This window comes from Mycotypha africana (genome assembly GCF_025528875.1).
Source record: "Mycotypha africana strain NRRL 2978 chromosome Unknown BDF20scaffold_2, whole genome shotgun sequence".
Taxonomy (NCBI): Eukaryota; Fungi; Mucoromycota; class Mucoromycetes; order Mucorales; family Mycotyphaceae; genus Mycotypha; species Mycotypha africana.
Window position 1 is genome coordinate 2868235 of NW_026515726.1, and position 22833 is coordinate 2891067.

The 22833-nt window shown below is 38.6% G+C and overlaps 10 protein-coding genes across 10 annotated transcripts; 5 read left to right on the forward strand and 5 right to left on the reverse strand.

Annotated features, from left to right (window-relative positions):
- Window positions 1–290: 290 nt before the first annotated feature.
- Window positions 291–1597, forward strand: BDF20DRAFT_985651 (uncharacterized protein; the record flags this gene model as incomplete). Its single annotated transcript, XM_053085191.1, has 2 exons — window positions 291–708; window positions 793–1597. Exons 1-2 carry the CDS (start codon window positions 452–454, stop codon window positions 1595–1597), a joined length of 1062 nt encoding a protein of 353 aa, XP_052939693.1. The 5' UTR covers window positions 291–451.
- A 1230-nt stretch (window positions 1598–2827) lies between these two features.
- On the forward strand, window positions 2828–3322 carry BDF20DRAFT_855148 (uncharacterized protein). The gene has a single exon (XM_053080223.1). The coding sequence runs from the start codon at window positions 2989–2991 to the stop codon at window positions 3295–3297; it is 309 nt and encodes a 102-aa protein (XP_052939694.1). The 5' UTR covers window positions 2828–2988; the 3' UTR covers window positions 3298–3322.
- Window positions 3323–3624: 302 nt separating this feature from the next.
- Window positions 3625–4819, forward strand: BDF20DRAFT_855149 (uncharacterized protein). The gene has a single exon (XM_053080224.1). It carries the CDS (start codon window positions 3657–3659, stop codon window positions 4470–4472), a length of 816 nt encoding a protein of 271 aa, XP_052939695.1. The 5' UTR covers window positions 3625–3656; the 3' UTR covers window positions 4473–4819.
- A 750-nt stretch (window positions 4820–5569) lies between these two features.
- Window positions 5570–6939, reverse strand: BDF20DRAFT_855153 (uncharacterized protein). Its single transcript, XM_053080225.1, has 2 exons — window positions 6764–6939; window positions 5570–6682 (listed from the first exon to the last, which is right to left on the reverse strand). Exons 1-2 carry the CDS (start codon window positions 6813–6815, stop codon window positions 5919–5921), a joined length of 816 nt encoding a protein of 271 aa, XP_052939696.1. The 5' UTR covers window positions 6816–6939; the 3' UTR covers window positions 5570–5918.
- Window positions 6798–7490, reverse strand: BDF20DRAFT_855154 (uncharacterized protein; the record flags this gene model as incomplete). Its single annotated transcript, XM_053080226.1, has 2 exons — window positions 7345–7490; window positions 6798–7219 (listed from the first exon to the last, which is right to left on the reverse strand). A coding segment is annotated over exon 2 (199 nt), but the record flags the coding sequence as incomplete, so codon positions are not given.
- A 1699-nt stretch (window positions 7491–9189) lies between these two features.
- On the reverse strand, window positions 9190–10244 carry BDF20DRAFT_855172 (uncharacterized protein). The gene is made up of 3 exons (XM_053080227.1): window positions 9606–10244; window positions 9352–9524; window positions 9190–9212 (listed from the first exon to the last, which is right to left on the reverse strand). The coding sequence occupies exons 1-2, from the start codon at window positions 10041–10043 to the stop codon at window positions 9471–9473; spliced, it is 492 nt and encodes a 163-aa protein (XP_052939698.1). The 5' UTR covers window positions 10044–10244; the 3' UTR covers window positions 9190–9212; window positions 9352–9470.
- A 3378-nt stretch (window positions 10245–13622) lies between these two features.
- BDF20DRAFT_855176 (uncharacterized protein) lies at window positions 13623–16151 on the reverse strand. The gene is made up of 3 exons (XM_053080228.1): window positions 15920–16151; window positions 15732–15845; window positions 13623–15638 (listed from the first exon to the last, which is right to left on the reverse strand). The coding sequence occupies exons 2-3, from the start codon at window positions 15787–15789 to the stop codon at window positions 13993–13995; spliced, it is 1704 nt and encodes a 567-aa protein (XP_052939699.1). The 5' UTR covers window positions 15790–15845; window positions 15920–16151; the 3' UTR covers window positions 13623–13992.
- Window positions 16152–16835: 684 nt separating this feature from the next.
- BDF20DRAFT_814039 (galactokinase) lies at window positions 16836–18507 on the forward strand (the record flags this gene model as incomplete). Its single annotated transcript, XM_053076937.1, has 3 exons — window positions 16836–16906; window positions 16995–17313; window positions 17419–18507. 3 exons carry the CDS (start codon window positions 16836–16838, stop codon window positions 18505–18507), a joined length of 1479 nt encoding a protein of 492 aa, XP_052939700.1.
- A 219-nt stretch (window positions 18508–18726) lies between these two features.
- On the reverse strand, window positions 18727–20999 carry BDF20DRAFT_325394 (Aldehyde/histidinol dehydrogenase). The gene is made up of 5 exons (XM_053075201.1): window positions 20520–20999; window positions 20387–20452; window positions 20036–20315; window positions 19179–19912; window positions 18727–19098 (listed from the first exon to the last, which is right to left on the reverse strand). The coding sequence occupies exons 1-5, from the start codon at window positions 20778–20780 to the stop codon at window positions 18796–18798; spliced, it is 1644 nt and encodes a 547-aa protein (XP_052939701.1). The 5' UTR covers window positions 20781–20999; the 3' UTR covers window positions 18727–18795.
- Window positions 21000–21306: 307 nt separating this feature from the next.
- BDF20DRAFT_325444 (triose-phosphate transporter family-domain-containing protein) lies at window positions 21307–22827 on the forward strand. Its single transcript, XM_053075202.1, has 6 exons — window positions 21307–21438; window positions 21481–21657; window positions 21734–22120; window positions 22197–22425; window positions 22501–22557; window positions 22632–22827. Exons 1-6 carry the CDS (start codon window positions 21407–21409, stop codon window positions 22707–22709), a joined length of 960 nt encoding a protein of 319 aa, XP_052939702.1. The 5' UTR covers window positions 21307–21406; the 3' UTR covers window positions 22710–22827.
- Window positions 22828–22833: the final 6 nt, after the last annotated feature.

Sequence of the window (22833 nt, forward strand, 5' to 3'; positions counted from 1 at the left end):
GTTATGAAAGCCGTGGCGAAATGTCTAAGCGCTGCCAATGCGACAAAAAGTAACATAGATGCCTTTTTTTTTTTACTTAGAAACAACAAGCTTACAGTCCAATATAATTTTTAAGCAAAATGTACATCACTAGAGTAAAGTAAATTTTATTGATCTTATTGAAGAACGTAACCTATGAAAGCGCTTTGATTATTCTTTGATATTTAAAGCAGCATCAATCTTTATTGTACAGCAACAACAATTCAAGGAGAAACCTAGTGCATGCGTATCATATCTCTAGACAAGGACGAGTATAATGAAAATTGAATTTTCCCAATAATAGGTTATAACCGAATGCATGTAATAAAATAGCCTTTACGGATTGATCCATGGCCTGTACAAAAAGGGTAGTCTCTTTCTTCTTCTGTTTCTTTCTTTTGATTTAACTTCAGTTTGACCAACATCTATACTTATGAGCTATCGTGCTGCTATTTCTTCTCCAACGCCTGTTGACACTGATGCCCATATAGAAACCAGGATTCCTCGACCGTTGAACTGCTTTATGCTATTTCGTTTGGAAAAACAACGTGAAATAGCAAAGAGATGCCCGGGTGCTAATCACAGAGATATATCCAAAATAACTTCCAAATGGTGGAAGGAATTGAGCAAGGAGGATAAATTGCCGTACGTTCTGGAGTCAAAACGGCTGAAGGATATCCATCAGAGGATGTAAGTGAGAACTAGTTTTAATTAGATCGTCGAGTGAGATGAATTTGTATCAATCAAGTAATTTTTTCCTACTGCCCCATTCAGGTATCCTGGTTACAAATTTCGTCCCAGAAAGAGAACAACTGAAAAGAGAGCTTACAAAACGCAGCGAAGTCAGCCTGACGGGTTTGTAGCTGTTGGATTTGAAAATAGAAGAAAATTGCTTGCTATTTACAGAGGTGAAGGCCGTGAATATGATGCCTACAATTCTCCTGCTTCTGTTGATGGCATATCATCGCTAGCATCGGATAGTACTTTAGGCACAGATAAGAAGAACAATTTAGATATCGAGCAAAGGCCTTCGAAATTCATATCAAACAGCCCAACTGTTACAAAGAATAAGAGGTCATTTCCAGTAAAAAGAAGCAAATCTGTCGACAGCATGCCACACAAAACAATGATAGGTGAAGATCGCAATAAAAAGTCCGTAAGAAGTCGCACTATATCGGTAGAGACTGTGAGTATTCGGTCGACATCACCCAAATTAGCTGCTCAGCCATCTCCACGACAAATGTCACCCACTTCATTGCAGACGTACGTCCCTACAACCACTGCTCCAGCTTCTTCTTCGTTTTTAAATGGCCATTATGTTGTTGTATCAGATTTGCCACCGCCACCTTGTCACATATATTCTTTTCCAATGAGTACTGTTGTCCCTACTGCAGCTGACGGATCCTGTGTAAATTATAACCTATCCCGCAGCTACTACAATCCCGAAGTTTACCCTTATATCGTCAGTGGTAGTACTACTGCTATATTACAACATTACCCTCCCTATCCTCCGGCAGCAAATACTTATTTTGGATATTATCCAAGTTATCCTTATTCATATGGCCAGCACTATTCTTGACTTAAACAGTAACAGCCTGTCAAAGCTGTAAAAATATTAAGTCCCTGAAAATCTTCAGCTATACAATAATTTGAATATTTATACCAACCCGTCTGTATTAGTTACTCATCCCTGCCTCATTATTCATTGACATAGACCTAATTTTTACTTTTCATACAGTTAGATGAAATAAAAGTAGTAACTTTTGATTTTATGAATTATCTGTTGGCCAGTTTTATGATTAATGTTAAGTATATGAATGATATTCAGTAAAGAAAAGCGTTATCACTGGTGGTTTAAGTCTGATAACTTAGTATTGCAGTTAACGGCAAGTATGTAATTTAAATAATGTTATCCAACCACTAATCTGCAAACTTTGTACCGAAAACATTGTGGTCGCTATGAATGAACGTTTGACTAAGATGCAACATCCATATTTATAGGATCTCAGTAATAAAAGATAGAAATGTATAGGCCAGTGATTAATCGAAGATGCATCTACACTTTGCATAGGAAAGAATAAATGAGGTTGAATATAGTCATTCCACGGCGTAATGGTATGTGCGAGTAATTTGAACAAAGAGTACAAAAAGCGGATATATCATTGCAGCTTAAGTAGTATGCATAAACTTTGATACAAACTGTTTCTGTCGCTTCTCCTTCAATAGAAGATTGCTAGACATTTTGTCATCTATTTGCTCTAGAAGGATATTCATTATGTGACATAGGATTAATAAATTAGGGATGCATTTACTCATATACATAAGAGCTTAATTCATTGTTTTTCCTTGAAATACAGTGATTTGTCTTGTTCATACGTCCAACAAATTCGCATATCTACCTTCCTTTTTGTTGTCATTAATTTGAATGCTTCACACTGTAGAGTCATCTTTCTTTTTCCAAATTGTGCGAAAACTTGATTTTTTTTTTTGATTTTTATCAAAGCTGTACGATACGCTTTTTCTTCATTTTAACTCACAAAAAAGAAAAAAGCCTGATTATTTCAACATTGGTATAATAAGAAAGTATGTTATAAAAACATACACTCTATTCCAAGAAATTGTTTAGACACAACTGACAACATTCTCCCTTATAATTACAGGCCAGTAACTGACTTGATTGGAGATCGTTCTAAAACCACAGTACCAGAGCATGATATGAAAATAGAGCTCAACGTGAGACTGATGTTTTGGAAGAGAAGGAGAACCAGAAAAATTATAAATACTGTACAAAATCTTGCCTTTTTTTTTTTTCTTTTTGGTTCTCGCACGACTTTTGGACGAGGTGAGGGGATATAAACGTTCCCTCTCTCCCAAGTTACAAGTGTCCGTTATATGTTCTGATATTGCGGCTTTAGAACGGTCTCCATCAGTCAACTGGTCAAAGTTTCAAACAAAAAAGCATTGAGCTATATGGACGACACTTTGTCGTTTTTACGGCGACAGAGAAGGAAATATTGTGACGCCATTGAAACAACTCCAGTTGAAGAAACCCCTTCCTCAGAATATCTGAACAAAAAAAGGCCTATAAACGCTCTAGAGCCTGGAAACGAACTTGATACAGAGCTAGACGAATTTGTTCAACGTTTCAAAAGTAAAAAAACAGATAGAATTAATTGGAAGAAATGCTTTGAACAAGGCCAGTTAGAAAAAATAAGCTCAATCAAGCAATTCAACAGCAGTGAGAGTTTACGCTGCCATTGCATTGGAAATTTCAAATAAACTGTTTTATTATAAGCTATCATTACATAATATAACTTTCTCATTGCACTCGTAATAGCAATATGATATCCAATAATGGATGGTGTTTTACTTCAGTCTTGTTGAGCTTGATTCCTTTGATGACATTATATTATACTGCTTTGCCCAAAATGCCCAACCATAAACTGACCATTCAAAAAAAAAAATTAGATTAAATTTTTGTGCCACCCCCATGATAGGTTCTTTTGAAGGGACAGAGCTTTTTGAATGCCTCGTTCAGTCAAATATTTATATCAAAGACTAGTGCAGATCAATTATTGCCTTTTTTTCTTTATTTCATTTCTTTCTTTTACCTTTCTAGATTTGTTCCACGGAAAAAAATGCTTCGGTTTAACTATCTACTGTCGATGGAACGTTTATGGTACAATCCTTCTCGTTGCGGAATAAGTGCGTTACCTACCGAAAATATTCAACCAGATAGAGATAATGTACAAATCGTTTGTACTCCCTCTGTTCAACACGATACTACGCTGAGAGAAGATAAAGTAGTAACCAACCAGCTGAAATGCAGCAGTAGTTCTGAGCTAAGGCCATCCTCATTAGCAAACGTGAGCAAGATAAACTCAAACCCAGCTGAAACAGAAATGAATGATGGTCAAACACGCAACACAAATGATGTTCAGAATAGAGAAAGAGTAACAACTGTAATAGAAGCCAATGAGACTACTCGTCTGGTTAATGATACAGATAAATCACCTGTGACAGTGAAGGGCAAAAAGAAAGAAATGGAAGAGGAAAATACTATTATTACTGAAGAGGGTCCTTCAATCATGGTAACAGCAGTTACTGTCGATGAACCCATGGCGTTATCTGTTTCGACTACATCCTCTATTCTAGCACCACAGACACCATCTCCCATTGATTCTGTTTTACAACACCATCATCAGCGTCAACAACAACAGCAACAACGAAAACAACATCAGCAGCAACAGCATCATGAGGATGGTTGTTCTTTAGCTAAAACCTTACCAATAGCGCCAACAGTGACAGCAACACCATTGGAATCACGAAATACAACGGCATCGCTGTTTAGACGTGAAACGACTAAATTAAATAGAAGACGTAAAAGTCTCACTAAGAAAATCAAAAAGGTTCTATCGCACAGTAAAATGGAGATTAAAAGACATTCCATGTAAGCATCTTTTATGCTACTGCCCTCCATGCTTGTTTGTTTACCTACGGGAGAACACATGACATTTATATATCTATACATTTCTTGTACCCTATTCATTTATAACTTATTCCGGACCATGCCCGACTTCTTATATAATATCTTATCTTATATATTATTATCCAATAAATCGTAATTGAGAGCATCAAATGGTTTGCATGGTGATGTTGGACGCTGTTTGTAGAAAATACAAATCTTTCCAAAAGAGATAAGCAGACATAAAAGCTATCAGTTATAGATGAGAGCCACTACATCAATTACAGAGTGCAATGAAGTCTTTACGTTCTTTACTTTCTTTACGGAAACTGCCAGAAAATGGCGGAAATAATTTAAGATTCGCTTCCTTGTACGTTTCTGCTATATTTACAAACACAAAAAAATCTCTGCCAAGAGGATTTAAGGAAGCGTTTCAGGGGTCTTACAATCAAAATTTCTGTGCAGAAGCAAAGCCCTACAGCAGATCAAAAATTGAAGGTAAAAGCGAACATTTAATACATCGCCCAATTTTGACGTACTTGACCGATTTTCATTGGTACGTGGCTGTTCTAAAAGAGTTTTGCTTAATGATGACCGTGTTTGATTTTGTTCTTTGTCTTCCCAAGCCGCATATAAACAATGCATTCTACAGGTGGAGGATAGTTATTATCGTTATCGAACGACACCTGCGCTATCAAGTCTAACACATGAATCCAATCCGTGTGCCGTATAAAAGGTATCATAGAAGGATTATCCCATAGATAAAGCCACAGGTGAATAAGCGAACGTTGTTTTGATAAGATGGTAGTATTGATCCGCTAACATAAGATACTGCTGGCTAGATTTCTCGATATAGACTAACCAAGAGGGCTCCAAACGGACATAGTCATTGCTAGAGTCATGCAACTTGCATTTGGAATATGCACAGCTGCCAACAAAAAAAAAAAAATAAAAAATCAGAACAATAAAATATAGGGTGTATACGAGCTGAAAAAATATATAAGCAATATGGGATGGGCAAGGTTTTCAGACTGCAACCAGACTCTGAGAGCGATTATTAAATGGCTGGTTTTTTCATGCATGCAATTCCAGCTTTCGAAACGTGCTGCACAGTGATCAGCCGATTCCCCTTTTCAATTTAAACCCTTGAATCACGTAGAAAGATAAAAAAAAAAAAAAAGGCGGGAATGACGCCGCCGTTATATTTTTCGTTCCAAAGCGGCTAGATATCCTTACTTATTTATTATAAACAAGAGAGTTTAGGAAATATTAAAAAAAAGGGCAAAAAAATTGACAAATATAACATTTTTTGTTGGAGCTATTGAGGACGGGATTATAAAAATAAATTCGATGGAAAGTGTGGGGATTGATTTAGGTAGCAGCGTCGGTTTTACTATGCTACAACTGTCTATGATTTGAACTTTTTTTTTCTGGGTTATTGTTGTGGGTGGTGCTGATGTTGTTGTAGCTGTTGATGAGGGTGTAGATTTGGACCACCGCGCATCTCTAAGTTAGTATTTGCAAAAATAGGTGTACTAGTATTTGATGTTACTGCTCCAGAAATCATAGTTGAGGAACTTAGGGGTATATTATTGAACGATTGACTAGATACACTTTGTATCATCTCTACAGTTGTACCATTCGCCTGTGCCACTTTACAATCTCTATGTGCTAATAGCAAGGTCTTTAAATTGATGATCTCTTCTCGTAGCATGGTCGCTTGTGAGTGAAGCTGCTCATTATCAGCTGACAAAAACTCTACGCGATTCTGTAGATTAGCTAACCACTGCTTTTTCCTTTGTCTACATTTTAATGCCGCCTGTCTATTTCTTTCTAAAAACTGCTTTCGTTTCGCTTCATCTTCTTCTTCCGTTCCCAGTCCGTCGGAAATTGTACTTGCTGCTTTACTGTTCCTCCTGCTGTTACCAGCACTATTGGATCCAGTAGTAGAGTTCGCTCTGTGTTTTCTACCGCTACCCACACCACCCAAACTTCTCAAAGGAAGTGAACCTTCTGTATGACGACGGGCATATTGATTTTGATCTATCATTTGTACATGTGGTGGCTGTGCCATAGCAGCAGCTGCAGCAGCAGCTGCTGCTGCTTGAGCTGTAACATGTATACCTGCCGCCTGGTTCAATAAGTTAGGATCGTATATTACGGGCAAGCTTCCCCGATGTTGTGAATAATTATAGGTGTCTATAACAGAATTTTGTTTACAACCTGCCAGAGTATTTTGAACATTACATCTTTTAGTGTAGAACAAAAAGATTGACTTACCAGCAAGGAAACACTGTTGCTGATTCGGAGTAAATGGGGAGGGTGGTATCATATTTTGTTGTTGTTGTTGTTGTTGTTGTTCATGTAAGGTGTCATAAGGATGAGGAGCGGTCGCTGCTTGTGATACTGCTGCTGCTGCTGCTGCTGCTTGCACTGCTACATCAGTAGCAGCGAATTCGTATTGAGACAAAAGGTTTGGCTCGCTTTGATACTCCTTCCAGCCAATATACTTTGACGCATCATTTGTGTTACTTTGTTGACTCGGTGGTGACATGCTGAACATGAATTGATTTCGATCGTTATACTGCTGTTGAAGAGTATTTTGATAAGGGCCACCTGTATCGCTGTTTTGATCCGCATTCAAGAGCTGATATTCATTTTCATTGATTTTGTTATCGGTATCAGTGTTTGTCTGATTCTCGTCTTGTTGTGGTTGATCAAGAGCAGTTGGGTTTTCTATAGCAATTCAAGCAATGAATGAAACGTCAAGTTAAAAAAAAAAGAATACAAAAAAAAAAAGATCGACCTTCCACAAGAAAAAAATGTCTGTGTGTAAAAAATAGAAAATTTCTGGTTTTTACCCATGGAAATAATGATGAAATCGCAGAGCGTTGCTTAAAAACCAAAGAGGTACAAGTTCAGAGGAAATAGAGAAAAAAGGGAGTAGAATATATATACAATATCGATATTAAAAAAAATAAAAAGTAATAAAAAAGGAAAGGGAGAGAAGAAGAAGAAAGGAAAAAAAAAAAATGATTTCAAAACGATTGTTTCTTTAAAGGCATTATCAGATAAATTCGGTATGGGTAAAAAAGACCGTTAACACCGACATACATTCGAGTTTTGCATGGCTTGAACGTCCCATATTGGTTTTCTTTTTTCTATGAATATTCTAAATGATGTACTACAAACTGCTAAATACGGATGATGGAACTTGCTTCAAAACCCGTTCATTTTAACAGCGATTTTTTACTATTTGAATGCTTATTAACATCGATCTAAGAGTAAGTCAAGCCTCATCACTGAAAAAAGAGTCGCTCTTTTTTTTTCTTGCGTGTGAATCAATTAATGCACACACACACACACACATATACGCAAGCATACACACACGCACAAACAGGGCTTTTTTTTTATTCTTCTTTTTTTTGAAACATGCCACAAAAAAAAAAACCACACTAACAGCGATCTATTCTATTAAGACTTATTGAATGCTTAACTGGATCGTTCTTTATCATTGATATACACAAAAGAGCTTTTTTCAAGGAAGTTGCATCGGTTTTAACCCTCACTTTATAGAGTACATCCTTCGTTCTACTCCTGGCAGAGGGGTTTCATAGCGAAAAAAAAACCAAGTGTACAGACATGTGTAGCTTAGGATCGCATTGATGGTTTAGTACGGTACCACATAGAATGGAAGGACGCTTATACGAAAATGCGGGGGGCATTTATCTCCGTTGCCCCAAATCATGCAAAGGGGCAATCTCGATTTGGCCGCTTCATTCCATAACTTGTATGAAACGCGTGGCTAGAGAAAGGAGTCAGAGGCATGTTATTGAACAATCACAAACTTTTGGTTTTTTTTTTTGGGCTATTTTATGAGATAGATACATACATGTAAGAAATGAATGACTTATTTTTAAAGAGGCGCTGGAAAAAAAAAGAGTTATCGCATGTCGGTTCAGCACAGACCCTTTTTTCGTCAGTGTAAACAGCAAAAGCAGAAACAAAGTTAGAAAGTGTAGTTGACAAGGGTTTTCGATTGGAAAAGGAAACTATTGCTTTTTGAACGCCCTTTGAAAATTAATAACTGAATTGCTAAATAAGAGGGGAAAAAAAGTAGGTTCAAATCTCAAATCGTCTTTTGCCTTGTTAAGAATGATATTTGAAGGGATGTATGCAGCCATAGCGTTCATTGTGGATCTCTTGTTCTCGAGCCCAACATTAGTTAAGAGGCAGATAAGAAGAGCATTAGCATTTTATTTTGGTATGGTTTACTGCTGAGCATAAATGAAAGCCCTCAAGTAGAAAGGTAGAATGCGTCGTCTACTTTGTGTATAGCTCAAGTGAATGATGAAAGTGTCTATTTGTTGATAGGCCTAGTAAAAAAGTAAATAACTATAGTGAACATGGTCAACGCAAGCAGATCACCGAAGCATATTGACGAGCTCCAAATCATTTAAAATGGAGGGTTCTTCCAAATATCCTTGCAGATCACTAGGGCAAGGTAGATGACTATCATCATATACAATAGAATACAGCCAATGTTAGTTCGACCTGTAAATCTCTTCCACCCCGCTTCAAAGACAGTAAACTTACGAGCTTGCCAGGATCCCCGCTTTCTGCTTGGCCGTAAAACCGTCGCATAACAGTGCGACTCGAATAAGTCGGCTTAAAAGATTTCTGTCGAACGAATGGAGCTTTCTGGTCGTGTGTTCCTGTAAAGCCACTGATAGCAACAAAAATAACAAAAGTTAAACAATCTTTGAATGCTATGCTTTCATTAAAGCAATAGCAGTAACAAAAAGGCACGTATGCACATACATCTACCCACCAAAAGCTGGCTTTTTTTCTTTTTTTTTCCTTACCTGTTACAAGCTTGAAGCATTCATAAATAATATCCCTTTGTATGGTAGTAATTGCTCTCGGTTGCTTCCAAGGCAAGCATAATGTTAAAGTCATAAGGAACTCAAAAGGACGCTGCGCACATTTACGGTTGTAACAGATCTATGTGTAGGCGTATGTGTATATGCGTCAGAAAAATGTATGTTCCATTCATCTTTCAATTTGAAAAAAAAAATTATTTTACCTTGTAATGTCTACAAATATTGAGCAGGCTTTGTAGGTCTTTTTGCTCGATAAAGAATGTTGATAAATCATCCACCATCATATCAGTATCAGTATCAGGATTGTCGTCTGTCATACTCATGGCCGTATGAGTCGTAGTAGTAGTGGTGGTGGTAATAGTAGTTGCACCCCCATTACTACCCTCACGTCGAGTACTATGATTACCAGCGCTGCTATAACTAGCGCTACCAGCACCGCTTTCACCATTACCAGGGGGTAAGATGGCTAAACCGTCGTCAGTGAAGCCAGGGCGCCACGCAGAAAAAAGATCTCGACAGAGCTCGCCGTAGGTACTCTTTACAAATTTAATCCGACGTCCTTGAACAGGTTGAAATACAATACTACTAATTACTGCGTCTTCAGAGAAACCAAGGTCGTTTTTGATCATTACTTCTACATAGGCAGTCCCAGTCGTTTTACCGGTAGCTATGTCCATCAGTATCTAGCAACATGAGGAAAGAAAATTGTCAATCGATCATGGAAAAACTAAATCCCCTCCTCCAATCCCTTTTTTTGACGTCATTTTTGGAGCACTTACATGTACATTGTGTGGCAACTTGTCTTCTGGTGGAATCTTGATCAATGTATTGCGCTCCAATGCAGCTCTTATGTCATTTGATTGTACACTCCAAGGCAGCTGAAGCAAACGAGAAAAAGAAAAGAAAAATAGCCACAGGCGTATCATTAGAAAGAGTGTTTCTTCTTTTTTTTTGTCGAATGTGATGTGCTAGACTCACATTGGTCACTTTGAGGACTCTATAAGAGCGGTTACATATCGTATTATCTTCACAGCTTTTATTGAGCCCATCTACCACGGTGTCATTCGATCTCGACAATCGAGTAGCCAGAAAATAAATGGAATCAGATATGTATCGCTGAGCTCTTGCAGCTGGTGGTACAGTAGGAGTAGCAGTATTCGTATTATTAGTATCACTAGTAGTCATAGTAGTGGTAGCAGTAACAGCAGCAGGCGGCATAGCATCATCAGCGTGATGATAGAACCTGGGGCAGCCAATCAAACGATCGTTCGCAGAGAAACTCGACATCATCGTTGCAGAAGTGGAAGCAGTGTCAAAGCTTGGATATTGGACAGTAGCTGTACTGCTATCCAAATGAAGACCAGTTGGTGGTTGCTGGCGATATTTTAGAAGTGTGGAAGCAGTAGACTCATCATTGCTACTGTTGTTCTTGGCTACGATATTTGACCATGTTGGTTTCTTTTTGTACTGAAAGTTACTAGTAGCATTGTACGTACTGGTCATGTCGGCCTCCATTCTTTTCGATTTGGCAGGAGTGCTTAATTGCTGTGCGTTGGGGCTCGTGGCATAGTTATTACTATTATTATTACTGATATTTGTTAAAGGCTGGCGAAATGGTTGCTGTGCTGGCTCAAGATACGCGTTACTATTTGTAGCGGTCATACTGAGTGACATCATATTGTTGCTATTGGGAAACATAGTAAAATTGTTGTCACTGTTATTCGTAGTAGTATTAGCAGTACCGCCGTGAAGTCCACCAAAGAATGGTTGTTGATAGAACTGTTGGTTGTAAAGCTGAGATGCATAGTAGGAGGAAGAAGCGTAGTCCATGAAATGAGTAGGGTCACGATTTTCAATCATTCTTCTTTTGAAAGGAGGTGGGTGTTGTTGTTGCTGCTGCTGTTGATGCTGCTGTAAGTCATAAGACAAACCATACACTGCATCACCGTGATGAGTGGCAGCGCTTGAAATAGCGACGTTGGACAATAAAGGCTGTTGCAAAGGAGTCAAGCCGGGAGGAGGAAGATCTTTCATCAATGGATGTCCTACCATAGAGCCAGGATTATTTCCAGAGTTGAAAGTCGTGCTATCGTTAACTGCGGAAGAATAAGACCAGAGACCGACTAATACAGGCATAAATACATCATTAAGATCCACGAGTTACTAACAAAAAACCGTTACAATTGCTTATCACCTGGTTCGCTTTTATGAAAGCATGTGTCCATGAGAGCTTTGCTATAGCTACTGCTTTGACCATAGAGAAGACTACCGCTATTGGATGTTGTGGATGATTCTTGCTGGTCTTGCTTCATAATATCAGAAGGATTGCTTTGATTCAACCAAGAGTTGATCATTTGTTCTTTATGATCATGACCACTTTTGACTAAGAGTAATTTTGTGGAAGGAGAAAACAAATAAAAAGTTGTTACGAAACATTATCTTGGTTGAAGTCGTGGCACTGCAAAGAGATATACTTTACTTCTATTTGCAAAGAAGTTGTCTTCTACATCGTTCTCGTCTATCTTTCTGTTTGACATCAACGATCTTTTTTGTCTCCAAGTGCTTGCTTTATCTGCTCTTGATACTGTCGAAGCGGTAGACGTAGTAGGATAAGCACTTCTGCCACTAATGTTGCTATTGCCAAACCTTCTGAAGGTTGTTTGAGCTGAAGCAGTCCAGGAGGGAGATGGCTTGTTGCTGTTGTTATAGTAATCTAACGTTTTGATTTTTTTTTTTTTTCAGAAAATTGTTGTTAATTGTATTTCTATTTTTGTAGCTATTAAATGACAGCACACACATGCCAAACCAACCTTTGAAATTGTTCATGTTGAAGAATTCGGTTCAGCTGACTATGTGGGGTAGTACTAGTGTATAGTGTTAAGGTATTGAATTGTATATGTGTTTTATATCAATGGTTGTCAATAACTCGATTTACTTGAAAAACAAAGAAGAAGAAGAAGGAGGAGGAGGAGAAGGGAAAGAAAGGAAAATAAATGGAAAATGTGTATTCCATTACAATCGAACGAAAATGCTAACAATAATAATAACTGATGGACTACACTTAATACTGCTTTTCACAAAGTTCCTTTTGCCATACTCAGAGCAACTACATACATTAAATTGTATTTAGATAACTTGAGCTTGAACCGAATGGTTAGTTACTCCCGGACACTTGATTCTTTCAGTAAGAGAAAGCATGCGCTTATATAGCTAGCACTGCAAAGTCTCTTTTGAATAAAATTCGCTAAGGCTTCTATTTATGTCGCTACCTCTATCAGTTGTATGGTTCGAAAAAGTCTTTTGACATACTAGCATCTGCAATTGTACATCACGCGTTTAAAGGTTCACACTCCAGTAAAGATTAAACATGTGAATTTTCTTTACTTTATGTCTTGATGAAAGATACGCTTACAGGATGTCTCGTATATCACAAAAAGCAAAAAAAAATATACCTTACGCAAGTAGCTCAACCAAATTGAAAAGTCACTGTACTAACAGAATTGTTGTTTCTTTTTAGTGATGTACCCAATCGACCTTATCGTTATTATATTTTACGAGGTTTGATACGAATCGCAGGTCTCCAAATACTGCTCCAATAGAGCTTGCCTCAAAAAGTCTTGAAGGATAAGCAAGCCATTTTCATTTCCATTTTTGAAGCGGATCTTTTTTGGGGGTATTTCAGAAAATGGAAGGAGAAGGAGGATGCTGTATTTATATCTACGGTTGGGGATACTCCTTGGATGCTTGCACCTTCACATAGACTGACAAGATACATCTCAATGCATTTGTCTGATATTGAAGTCTGCCTCAAAGTCCATTGAAGCTCTCAAGGAACCATCAGTACTGTAAGCTTAACTATCGGTTTTGCAGCTCGTGTACTCCTAGGCGTTCCCTAACAGTTGTTTGTCTGCTCAATCAATCCTTTTTTTATACAACTCTTAACCTTTTTTTGTTAGCCTTTCATAAAAGGTAAAATAATGTGGAGTACATGCATTGTTAGAAAAGATATGAATTCCAACTACAAAACATAAAAAGATGCTGCACCATTCCCAGTTTTCCCCTGATTACTTAAGCATATTTCAGCAAACACAGTTTCCGTATGCACCGGGATTTTTATTTCAAACAAGGATTGTACCGGAGTATGTTATTTTTCTGTAAGCGTTGAGTTACAGAGGAAATTTACTCAAGAGCCGGAAGGAGAATCTTACCTGGCTGGATGGAAACGTCTCTGGCGCCCTTCCGTTTACCTCCCCCCCCACCCCCTCCGGGAAAAACTTTCTTGGATCAAGGAAGCCATCTCAAAGACTAACATTTTCTCCTCCCGTAATAACCTTTGACATTAAAAATGGTAAAAATATTATTCCTTATTTTCAAATGTTAACGAGCTGAATTTGCATCATAGGCTTTGTTGTTTGTTTATAGTTATCGTAACAGTATTATTACAACGATAAAATTACAATTATATTATAGAAACAGGTACATTCAATGAAGAGAAACAAAGGAAACGACAGGAAAGGAAGGGGATATGAACGATACACATTGCGGGCAAGAAGGGTAACAAAAAAGAGAAAAACTAATAATGATGGGTACTGGTGATGCAACTTCTATTCATGAACGCTTCTCGTTTTACTTTCCTATAGTGTGATTGTTGCTCGTTGTTGTTGCAGCAGACATTAAATCAAGGTTATCTTCAGTAGGTATGAGTGGAATTTGTGGTCTTTGTCTAGTTTGTAGCATAGCAAACAGATCATCCAACACTTGTCCGCTATTGGCATTAGCCAAGAAGTCGTTGTTATTGTTCGACATTGTGGGTCCAAATTCATCCTCAAAGAAAGGATCAAAATCGAACTCAAGGTCAAAGTTGCCCATAACGGCATTTAGTCCAACAGCAGCATTGTTACCAGCGGTACTTGAAGCTGGTTTTGCATTGGGTGGATTGGCAGCGGCATTATTCCAGAAGGCATTTTGAGGTTGATTTTGAATTTGCTGTTGCTGCTGCTGATCTTGCTGCTGGTGTTGAATAGGTAGTATTATTGAATTTATATTCGTGTTCATGACTTGTGTTGGTGGTGTAGCTGGTATAGAAACGTGATCAGTGGTAGACGGAGTATGAGTAGTAGTGTTGGTGATAGTGGTGCCGGTGAATACAGCAGTCTCTAGTTTCCGTCGTTTCTCATCATTTGGTGATTCTGATATACTATTGTCCATTGCTGCCCTTTTAGCTTGGTCAGATGCGTTGTACGTTGTAATACCATTATTTACAATTTTATTGGGCATTTGTAACGATGCGGGCGTGAATGACCTTCCTTCACTCTCAGACCCTCTGTTCTCCATCCTACTACTGTTGCCATCATGACTGATGACAGTACTCCTATTCTCCTCTTTCGAGATTAACTGCTCGTTCCGAAGACGAGATTCTGTATGTGATTGTTTTCCTGAAGCTACTGACATTGAACGGGAACTCACAGGAGATGTGCTTCCTTTATGACTACTGCTTGCTAATGTTCCATCCCGATCCGTCGATTGAGATAGTGGACGCGGTAACTCTCGCTCCGGGCTTTGTGTTAATTCATTCTCTGAAAGAATCGCAGACGTTGTGTTATCTGATAATGATGTCGCTGCTGCTGCTGCTGCTTCTACTTCTGCTTGTGCTTGTGCTTGTGCTTCTGCTCTTAATTGATTGTCTATTTCTATTATTTTACTCGTATCGCCTCCAGTCAATAAGACAATTTGTTTTTCTAATAATGCCATCCTTTTCTGTAAATCACTATTTCGTTTTCTAAGATTGTCTAATTCATCATGCCATTCATCCATTTCCTTTGCTTTCTGCTCCAATTCTTTGATATATTGTTCACGTCTTTGCCGAAATGCTTTTTGTGCTGCCCGATTTTGAGCTGCTCTTTTGGATGGTATCACTGCCCTTGTAGGTTTATGCTTTGATGTTGACTGCTGTTGTTGTGGTGCTTGTCGTGGCGGCTGCTGCTGAAAGTCAATAGCTTGATTATGTAAAGACATTGTTTGATCTTCAAACTTCACTGCCTGGTGTTGTTGCTGCAGTTGCTGCTGATGCTGTAGTAAAAGTGATGTAGTCTGTGAAGGCGGTGTATGGGGTTGCGGTGTTAGTTGATGTGCGAGAGGAGACTGTAAGGATGTTCGTGGCGACGACACAGGTTGACATTGATGATTGGTCAATGGTTGCTGAGGAGGTATCGGTAATACAGACCCATGAGGCGGCCTTACTACTGCATAATTGAACGCTCCATGCCCAGGAGCTTTTTTGATGATAGAAAGCGTGTAAGGTTTTTTCTCTGGTCAGTAAATCAAAAGCAAGATAAAACCAAAGTTATTACTGTCCTTCTTTATACCTGCTGATAAAACCCATGGTTGAGGATTATTGCCTGTATTTTGTATATTGTTGCTCATAATAAATCACTGCTCTAATTATTCTCTCTTTTTTTTTTACAAGTGATTCGCTATATCTATAAAAAGAGACATTACAGTTTAACACTTGGGGATTGCCAGCAGATTTCGCAAACAAAACAATCTCTTTTACTTTTCAAAATCTTGACAACAGATTTGACACAGATAAAATAAAATCAAATAAATATTGTTGCTGTAAAGAAACGGTATTAAATATTAAAATAGTCAGTATGTAAGAAAATCAATAACGCCAGATGTATGTCTTCAATGGCATGCGATTCAGTGTGGAGTAAGAAAAAACAGAGAAAAAAAAATGTTCATTTCTGTTTTTGACGAATAGCTCTCCCTTTGATTCCAAATAAAAAAAAATGAGCAAAAAAAGCAAATTTTGAGTTGGAAGCCAAAAATAAGCATTCAGCGGCAAAAAGTGGATCCGACAATGCGTCCCTTTCAAAAATTGACTTTGCAGAAGATTTGATTGGATAGATGCTCTTGAGGCATGCTTCTGGTTTTATTAGGATTTTTCTGAACAGGTAGACTATGTTCTCCACAATAAGAATGAAGCTTAAATGATAAATGTTGTTTCGTATGTATTTTAAAATGGCTCATTCGACATATTAAGAAAGAAAGCCTTTTTATGATCTGGCTGCAATTGAAAAAATTCACTTTTTTTCATGCTATTTTTTTCAGTCGCTGCATTTGCAACTTTGGAAGCTCCCAACGCATGAGCATCCCAAAGCATGAGCCTCAGGCATTCTATTTGGAAAAACAGAAAGGGAAGGACAGAAATTGAAAAAGCTGGGTTGATCCCTTCCGAGGGCAACTGACTTTAAAGTAGTGGTAAAGCTCTGCTTACTTCAGCAAAAAGTCACTTCCCGCCTAAAACCCATTTATGGGCATGCTTTTTTCATCCTTTTGAGTTTTACCTGTGCTTTAAAAAAACCACTATATAAAGGGGAGCCACTTCTTCTCCACAAGGATTTCCATTTTTTTTTTTTCAAAGTTCTCATTTCTTGAAGCTTGAAGTCGATTTTTTTCAATATACAAACATGTCTGCTCCTGTACCTTCTATCAACTCACTCGATAAGATCTACGATCCTAGCGCTGTCCCTAAGCAAGAGTGAGTAATGCCTGAAACAGAACGTGTGGTCGGGCAAATTTATTTCTGCAGGATTATTAACTCGGTGCTTGATTTTCTTCTTTCATAGCAAGCGTTACAAGAATCTTCTTGCCCAATTTGAAAAGGTCCATGGACGCAAGCCCGAGTTCGTCGTCCGTTCTCCTGGTCGTGTTAACTTAATTGGTGAACATATCGATTATTGTGGGTTTGGTGTCCTTCCTATGGCCATTGAACGTGATGTTATCATTGTTGGTTCTACTACTGACGAGGATACCAAGATTCGTATTGCCAACATTAACTCCAAGAAGTATCCTGCCAGAGAATTTGACTATGAGGGTAAGGAGAAGGTGGTTTCTATCGATTCTACCAAGTTGGAATGGTCCAATTACTTTAAGTGTGGTTATAAGGTATAGTATACGCTGTTCACTTTGGGAACATACGAAGAGTTATGCGGCGGTTGTGTAGTAGCGACATTAGTTGTTAACGAATACTATGTATGTTTTCTATAACAGGGTATGCTTGAGAAGTTCCAGTTGGATACCCCCAAAGGTCTCTATCTGATGGTTGACGGTACCGTTCCCGCTGGCGGTGGACTTTCCTCTTCCGCTGCTTTTGTCTGTGCTTCTGCTTTAGCCGTTGTCACTGCCAACAATTTATCCATTTCTAAGACCGAGCTCACTGAAATTGCTATCGTTGCCGAACGTAACGTTGGTGTTAACTCTGGTGGTATGGATCAAAGTGCATCCGTTTTATCAGAAAAGGATTTTGCCCTTCACGTGGAATTTGTTCCTAAGCTTCGCACTCAAGCCGTTCCTTTGCCCGTGACATCACCCAAATTGGCTTTTGTCATCGCCAACACTTTAGTTGTTGCTGATAAGTTCGTCACTGCTCCTCGTAACTACAATCTTCGTGTCGTCGAAACCCATATGGCTGCTCTTTTCCTTGCTAAGAAGCTTAACTTGCCTGCCGTTGATACCCTCAAGGAGGTTTACGATCTCTACTACAAGGATTCTTCTCTCTCTGAAGTTGAAAGATTTACTGATCTTCTCAAGAAGGCCGAAGAGTTTTACCCAAAGGACAATAGCAACAATAATGGTTACACTCTGGACGAAGTCTCTCAAATGCTCGATATTCCTGTCAAAGAACTCCAAGATAAATACATGACTCGTTTCCCCGTTGAGACTGATTACTTCCGTCTTGTTCATCGTACTAAGCACGTCTTGTCCGAAGCATCCCGTGTCATCGAATTCCACAAAGCTTGTGAAAACAGTCAAGGTGACTCCACCATCAAGACTTTGGGTGATCTCATGAATGCCTCTCAGGAATCTTGTGATAAGTTATTCATGTGTTCTTGTCCCGAAATCAACGATGTCTGTGAAATTGCTCGTAAAAACGGCTCTTTTGGTTCCAGACTCAGTGGTGCTGGCTGGGGTGGTTCCACCGTTCATTTGACTACTGAAGATAACGTCGCTAAGCTTATTGATGCTATCAAGAATGAATTCTACAGAAAGAAGTACCCCAACATCACTGAAGAAGAATTAGACGATGCTATCATTGCTACCAAGCCTTGTAGTGGTGCTGCCATTTATACTGGCTTTTAGGTCGTTGCATAAACAGCAATCACATTACTTTTTTACTCCCATCAGTTTACATATTCATAATTTATACACTCCATTATCCATTCCTCTTTATGTTTCCATCAACCTTTTTTTCTATTTTCTTTTTTTTTCCAATTGTAATACATATTTCTTCTTTGTTAAATAGCTTTACCATTTGAAATTCAAATAAACTTGTATATTAGCTTTCTTGTGACTTTTTTTTTATTCAGAAAAGAAAATGTTATTCGTTTTACAAACTTTTTTAGTTGAATTTTATTGTCTAAAATTGCTTCAACCAAAATTAATGCCCTGAGCTAATGGTAATGCACCAGAGTAATTGATTGTGCAGGTACCTCTCCTGCAATATTGCTTCCAACTGTCACTGCCACTTTCACGGCCGCCGCCAGTTGCTTTCTCTCCTCCAAATGCACCGCCAATTTCTGCTCCATTAGTAGGTATATTCACGTTAATGATACCGCAATCAGATCCAGTAGGACCGATCCATCTAAAGATGGTGGCAGGGTCGTTTGTAAAGATTGAACTAGACAAGCCTTGAGAGACATTATTGTTGATAGCTATAGCCTCGTCCAATGTCTATTATAGGCAATACATTGTTAGTTGAACAGCTTTTCTTCCCGCCCCCCTCCCTTTTTTTGATTTTAATATATTCTTACTTTGTACTTCATTGTATGCAAAATGGGAACGAAGGCTTCGTTTTGCACGACTTCCATATCAGGCGTGACGAAAGTCATGGTGGGCTCTACGAAATTACCATCCTTTAAATGACCCGTGTTGAGTACGTTACCGCCGCATAATATGGTTCCACCGTGCTGCTTTACTTTTTCCACTGTATCTTTGAAGACTTGAACAGCACTCTTTGTATGAAGCGGACCACATAATACGCCATCATCTAAAGGATCGCCCACCTTGACTTGCATATAGGCTTTTTTCAGCTTTTCAATAAGTGTGTCATACACAGATTCATGAACAATCAAACGGCGTGTTGTGGTACAGCGCTGTCCGGCAGTACCAACTGCTGCAAATAAAATGGCTCTAGCTGCCAAATCTAAATCACAGTTGTCGGTGACGATCAAGGCATTATTACCACCTAGTTCTAGGATGGAGCGTCCAAATCGACCTTGCACGACTTTGCCGACTTCTCTTCCTACTTTCGTAGATCCTGTAAACGAGATAACGTGGGCGCGTTCATCTTCAACCAATGCTTTTCCAACATCAGTGCCTCCAGTCACCAAAGCACACAAAGATGTCGGTAGGTTATGCTCCTTGAGGGCTTGCGCTATAATGCGAGTCACAGCGATAGACACCAGTGAGGTAGTAGGCGCTGGTTTCCAAAGAGTACCATTTCCCGTCACAAGTGCTATGGCACAGTTCCAACCATAAACAGCCACTAACAAAGGATAAAGACATAAAAATGTTAGAATTACTATCGTAAAAGGCTTCTTAAACATATTACACACAGCCCTCAACAGCCCTTCTTCCTCTCATAGGATGGAAATAGACAAATCCTTACCTGGGAAATTGAATGCACTGATGATGCCAACTGTACCTAAAGGATTCCATGTTTCTAACATAGCATGACCAGGCCTTTCCGAAGGAATGATTGATCCTTGAAGTGTTCTAGATAGGCCTAATGCATATTCCAAAATATCAATATACTCTTGTACTTCTCCAATGCCCTCTGGCAGAATCTTTCCCATCTCAAGAGCAACAAGCTTCCCTAACGGTTCCAAATTCGCCACAAGTGCATTTCTCATGGTCAGCAATACATGACCACGCTTTGGTACAGGAAGCTAATGTACAAACCGACGAATGTCAATGCTTAGCTTTACCAGCTAACGTTGATCTTCTGACTTTATACTACCTCTCTCCATATTTTTTGCGCCTCTGCTACCTTTTCGAGAGCTACATTCAAATCTTCCGTTGTGCCCTGGGCGTAATCAAAAACTTTTTGAGTTACAGACGTGAGAAATAAATAGATCTATCTAAATACATACCGTCACGACTTCAGCAATAACTTCATTATTGACTGGATTATAAGATGGAACAACATCGCCTGAACCTTTCCATTCACCGTCAAAAACACCCCTATTATTCGTCTTCTGCAAACCTAATGCTTCAAATACCGAATGATGCTTGTCGAAGGTGGATAGAGAGCGAACGGCTATTTTTGAAAAATTTCGCCGTTCTGTATTATGAAGAGCTAGTGCAATACAATTGACAGCTATTTTTGTAGGTCTAAAAAATCGGGTGATCATTTTGAAAAATGACAGCGTTATATATTTAGCGAGAGAGAAAAATGCAGGGAAGAAAACGTAGGAAGCAGGCTTTTATATTGTTGACTATTTTTTTTGAAACTGAAGGAGTAAACTGTGCAGTTCAGAGAGCTCTAAATCGTGGGAAAGAAAAGATTCACAGTGAACAATACAGTTACTCGCTCAAATGCGGCATTAATCCTATGATTCTTTCGGCTGATTGTAGCACTGACGGAAAAATGAAGCAAATGCAGCGAAATGTACGCTTTTTTTCTCTTTTTTGGCATGGAAGGATGGAGGGTGGAGTGACAGGCATTGTCATTAAACGCTCAGGAATTTCATTATCATCAAGCATCTTCTATGAGAAGATAGAAGCCGCCACCAGCGTAGTAGGCGTTCAAAGATGAGTGCACTCACAAGACCATACATCAAAGGCTTCCATTACCAGCTATACAAACCTTGTTTTCTAAAGTCAACTGTAGTTGGAATTTGTGTATTCGATACCACTGAAGATCATGGTTGTTACTTGAAGCTCACACAAGCCGAACAGTCACCAATAAAATCCTCTATTTTCGATCCTTCAAATTTGATAATTGATCTTTTGCCATCCATACATTGTCAGAACATAAATGAATGGCCTTCCCCTACCAGCAGGCTCTAAATCTGAAAGAGGACGAAGTAGTAAACTGTTTGCGTCCTCTACAAGCACCATATCGACTACCGCCATATCATATCTTTCTGTTTCAACATTAGCGACCTTCGTCAATAAATTACTCTATGTTCATTCCGAGTATAAATTCCCATTCCCCTTCATTACTGTCTTCTTCCAACTTGTAATCACATTAATATTCATGGCTCTATGGAGTTTCATAAACCCAACGTAAGGATTTTGGCTTTGTCTATCTTCTCTATCCTGATTCAGTATGATCCCAACCCAATTCATCACTTCTTTTTAGACATCACCCATCCTACTTTCGTATACCTAAGTTAAGGTGGAACTCTTCCGTCGCCATTCGTATCGCACCACTAACCCTTGTATATTTGTGTGTCATTATCTTTAATCCACTATTTCTGCAGCATGTTGAAGTGTCAACCTATCATTTTACCCACTCGCTCTCAATCGCATTTTCAATGATATTCTCGCATTTAATGCTGCACGTGGAGAATTCACAACGCGTCAAATCGGCCTGTATCATTATGATCATCGGTATGTGCTTGGGATTTATCGGCCATTTGAACTTTTCAGTCGTTAGTACTTTTTACGGCTTAGGTTGGCCTGCTATTTTGGCAATATATAGCATCTATTTGAAGAAGACTTTGGTTGCATTCAAAAACGATTTTTGGTGAGTGATTTTGAACATAAGAGGCAGGAATACGACATTTTGGACGACTAAGTAGGGCAAAAATTATTCATACTAGGTTACTTATCCAGTACAACACCATCATGTCTACTGTAATAATGATTCCGCTTATCTTTTTATCTGGAGAGCTCGATAAAGTTTTTACAAGTATATGGTTCTGGGATGAAACTGGGTTTTGGGTGCAAATGATCATTACCAGTTTGACGAACTTCTCAGTCAACGTTATCATGCTAATATTACTTATCCGAGTATCACCGTTGTCATTATCTGTGGCTGGAGTAACGAAGGTAATAATGCGAAAAGCCGTAATTGTATGTAGAAGTTCTTTTCTTTCAACAAAAATTTTTTGTAAATTCAAATAGACCATCATCCAGACTTTGATTGCTTATGTTATATTTGGCAACCCATTGTCGCTCTTGGTAAGCTCTTAAATGAGAAAGTGTGTAAATACAATACATTGCTTACCAACGTCTGTTTAATAATTATAACATAGAACTTGGCTGGAATGTTATTGTCATTGGCTGGAGCAGTATATTACGCACGTTTGAAAACTGAAGAGCTCAAACTGTAGTGTCTTTATTGATGAACATTTCAATAATACCATTTTAGACACTCTCTTCTTCTGTATATAGATCCTGAATTTTGTATTTAATAAAATCTCATATAAATTACGTATCCCCTCCCCCCCCCAAAAA

Excerpts from the sequence above, each read along its gene's own strand:
- BDF20DRAFT_855176 (XM_053080228.1), bottom strand. The coding sequence starts at position 15,789 with ATGAGCAACAATATACAAAATACAGGCAATAATCCTCAACCATGGGTT. Across the intron at positions 15,639-15,731 it reads ACCATGGGTTTTATCAGCAG|CTCCTGGGCATGGAGCGTTC; the intron begins GTATAAAGAAGG and ends TCATCAAAAAAG.
- BDF20DRAFT_855148 (XM_053080223.1), top strand. The coding sequence starts at position 2,989 with ATGGACGACACTTTGTCGTTTTTACGGCGACAGAGAAGGAAATATTGT.
- BDF20DRAFT_325444 (XM_053075202.1), top strand. The coding sequence starts at position 21,407 with ATGAATGGCCTTCCCCTACCAGCAGGCTCTAA. Across the intron at positions 21,439-21,480 it reads CCCCTACCAGCAGGCTCTAA|AAGCACCATATCGACTACCG; the intron begins ATCTGAAAGAGG and ends TGCGTCCTCTAC. Across the intron at positions 21,658-21,733 it reads TGGAGTTTCATAAACCCAAC|ACATCACCCATCCTACTTTC; the intron begins GTAAGGATTTTG and ends ACTTCTTTTTAG.
- BDF20DRAFT_855153 (XM_053080225.1), bottom strand. The coding sequence starts at position 6,815 with ATGATACCACCCTCCCCATTTACTCCGAATCAGCAACAGTGTTTCCTT. Across the intron at positions 6,683-6,763 it reads GCAACAGTGTTTCCTTGCTG|ACACCTATAATTATTCACAA; the intron begins GTAAGTCAATCT and ends ATTCTGTTATAG.
- BDF20DRAFT_855149 (XM_053080224.1), top strand. The coding sequence starts at position 3,657 with ATGCTTCGGTTTAACTATCTACTGTCGATGGAACGTTTATGGTACAAT.
- BDF20DRAFT_855172 (XM_053080227.1), bottom strand. The coding sequence starts at position 10,043 with ATGGACATAGCTACCGGTAAAACGACTGGGACTGCCTATGTAGAAGTA. Across the intron at positions 9,525-9,605 it reads TCTTTATCGAGCAAAAAGAC|ATTTTTCTGACGCATATACA; the intron begins CTACAAAGCCTG and ends AATGGAACATAC.
- BDF20DRAFT_325394 (XM_053075201.1), bottom strand. The coding sequence starts at position 20,780 with ATGATCACCCGATTTTTTAGACCTACAAAAATAGCTGTCAATTGTATT. Across the intron at positions 20,453-20,519 it reads TTATTGCTGAAGTCGTGACG|GGCACAACGGAAGATTTGAA; the intron begins GTATGTATTTAG and ends GATTACGCCCAG. Across the intron at positions 20,316-20,386 it reads CGCAAAAAATATGGAGAGAG|CTTCCTGTACCAAAGCGTGG; the intron begins GTAGTATAAAGT and ends TTTGTACATTAG.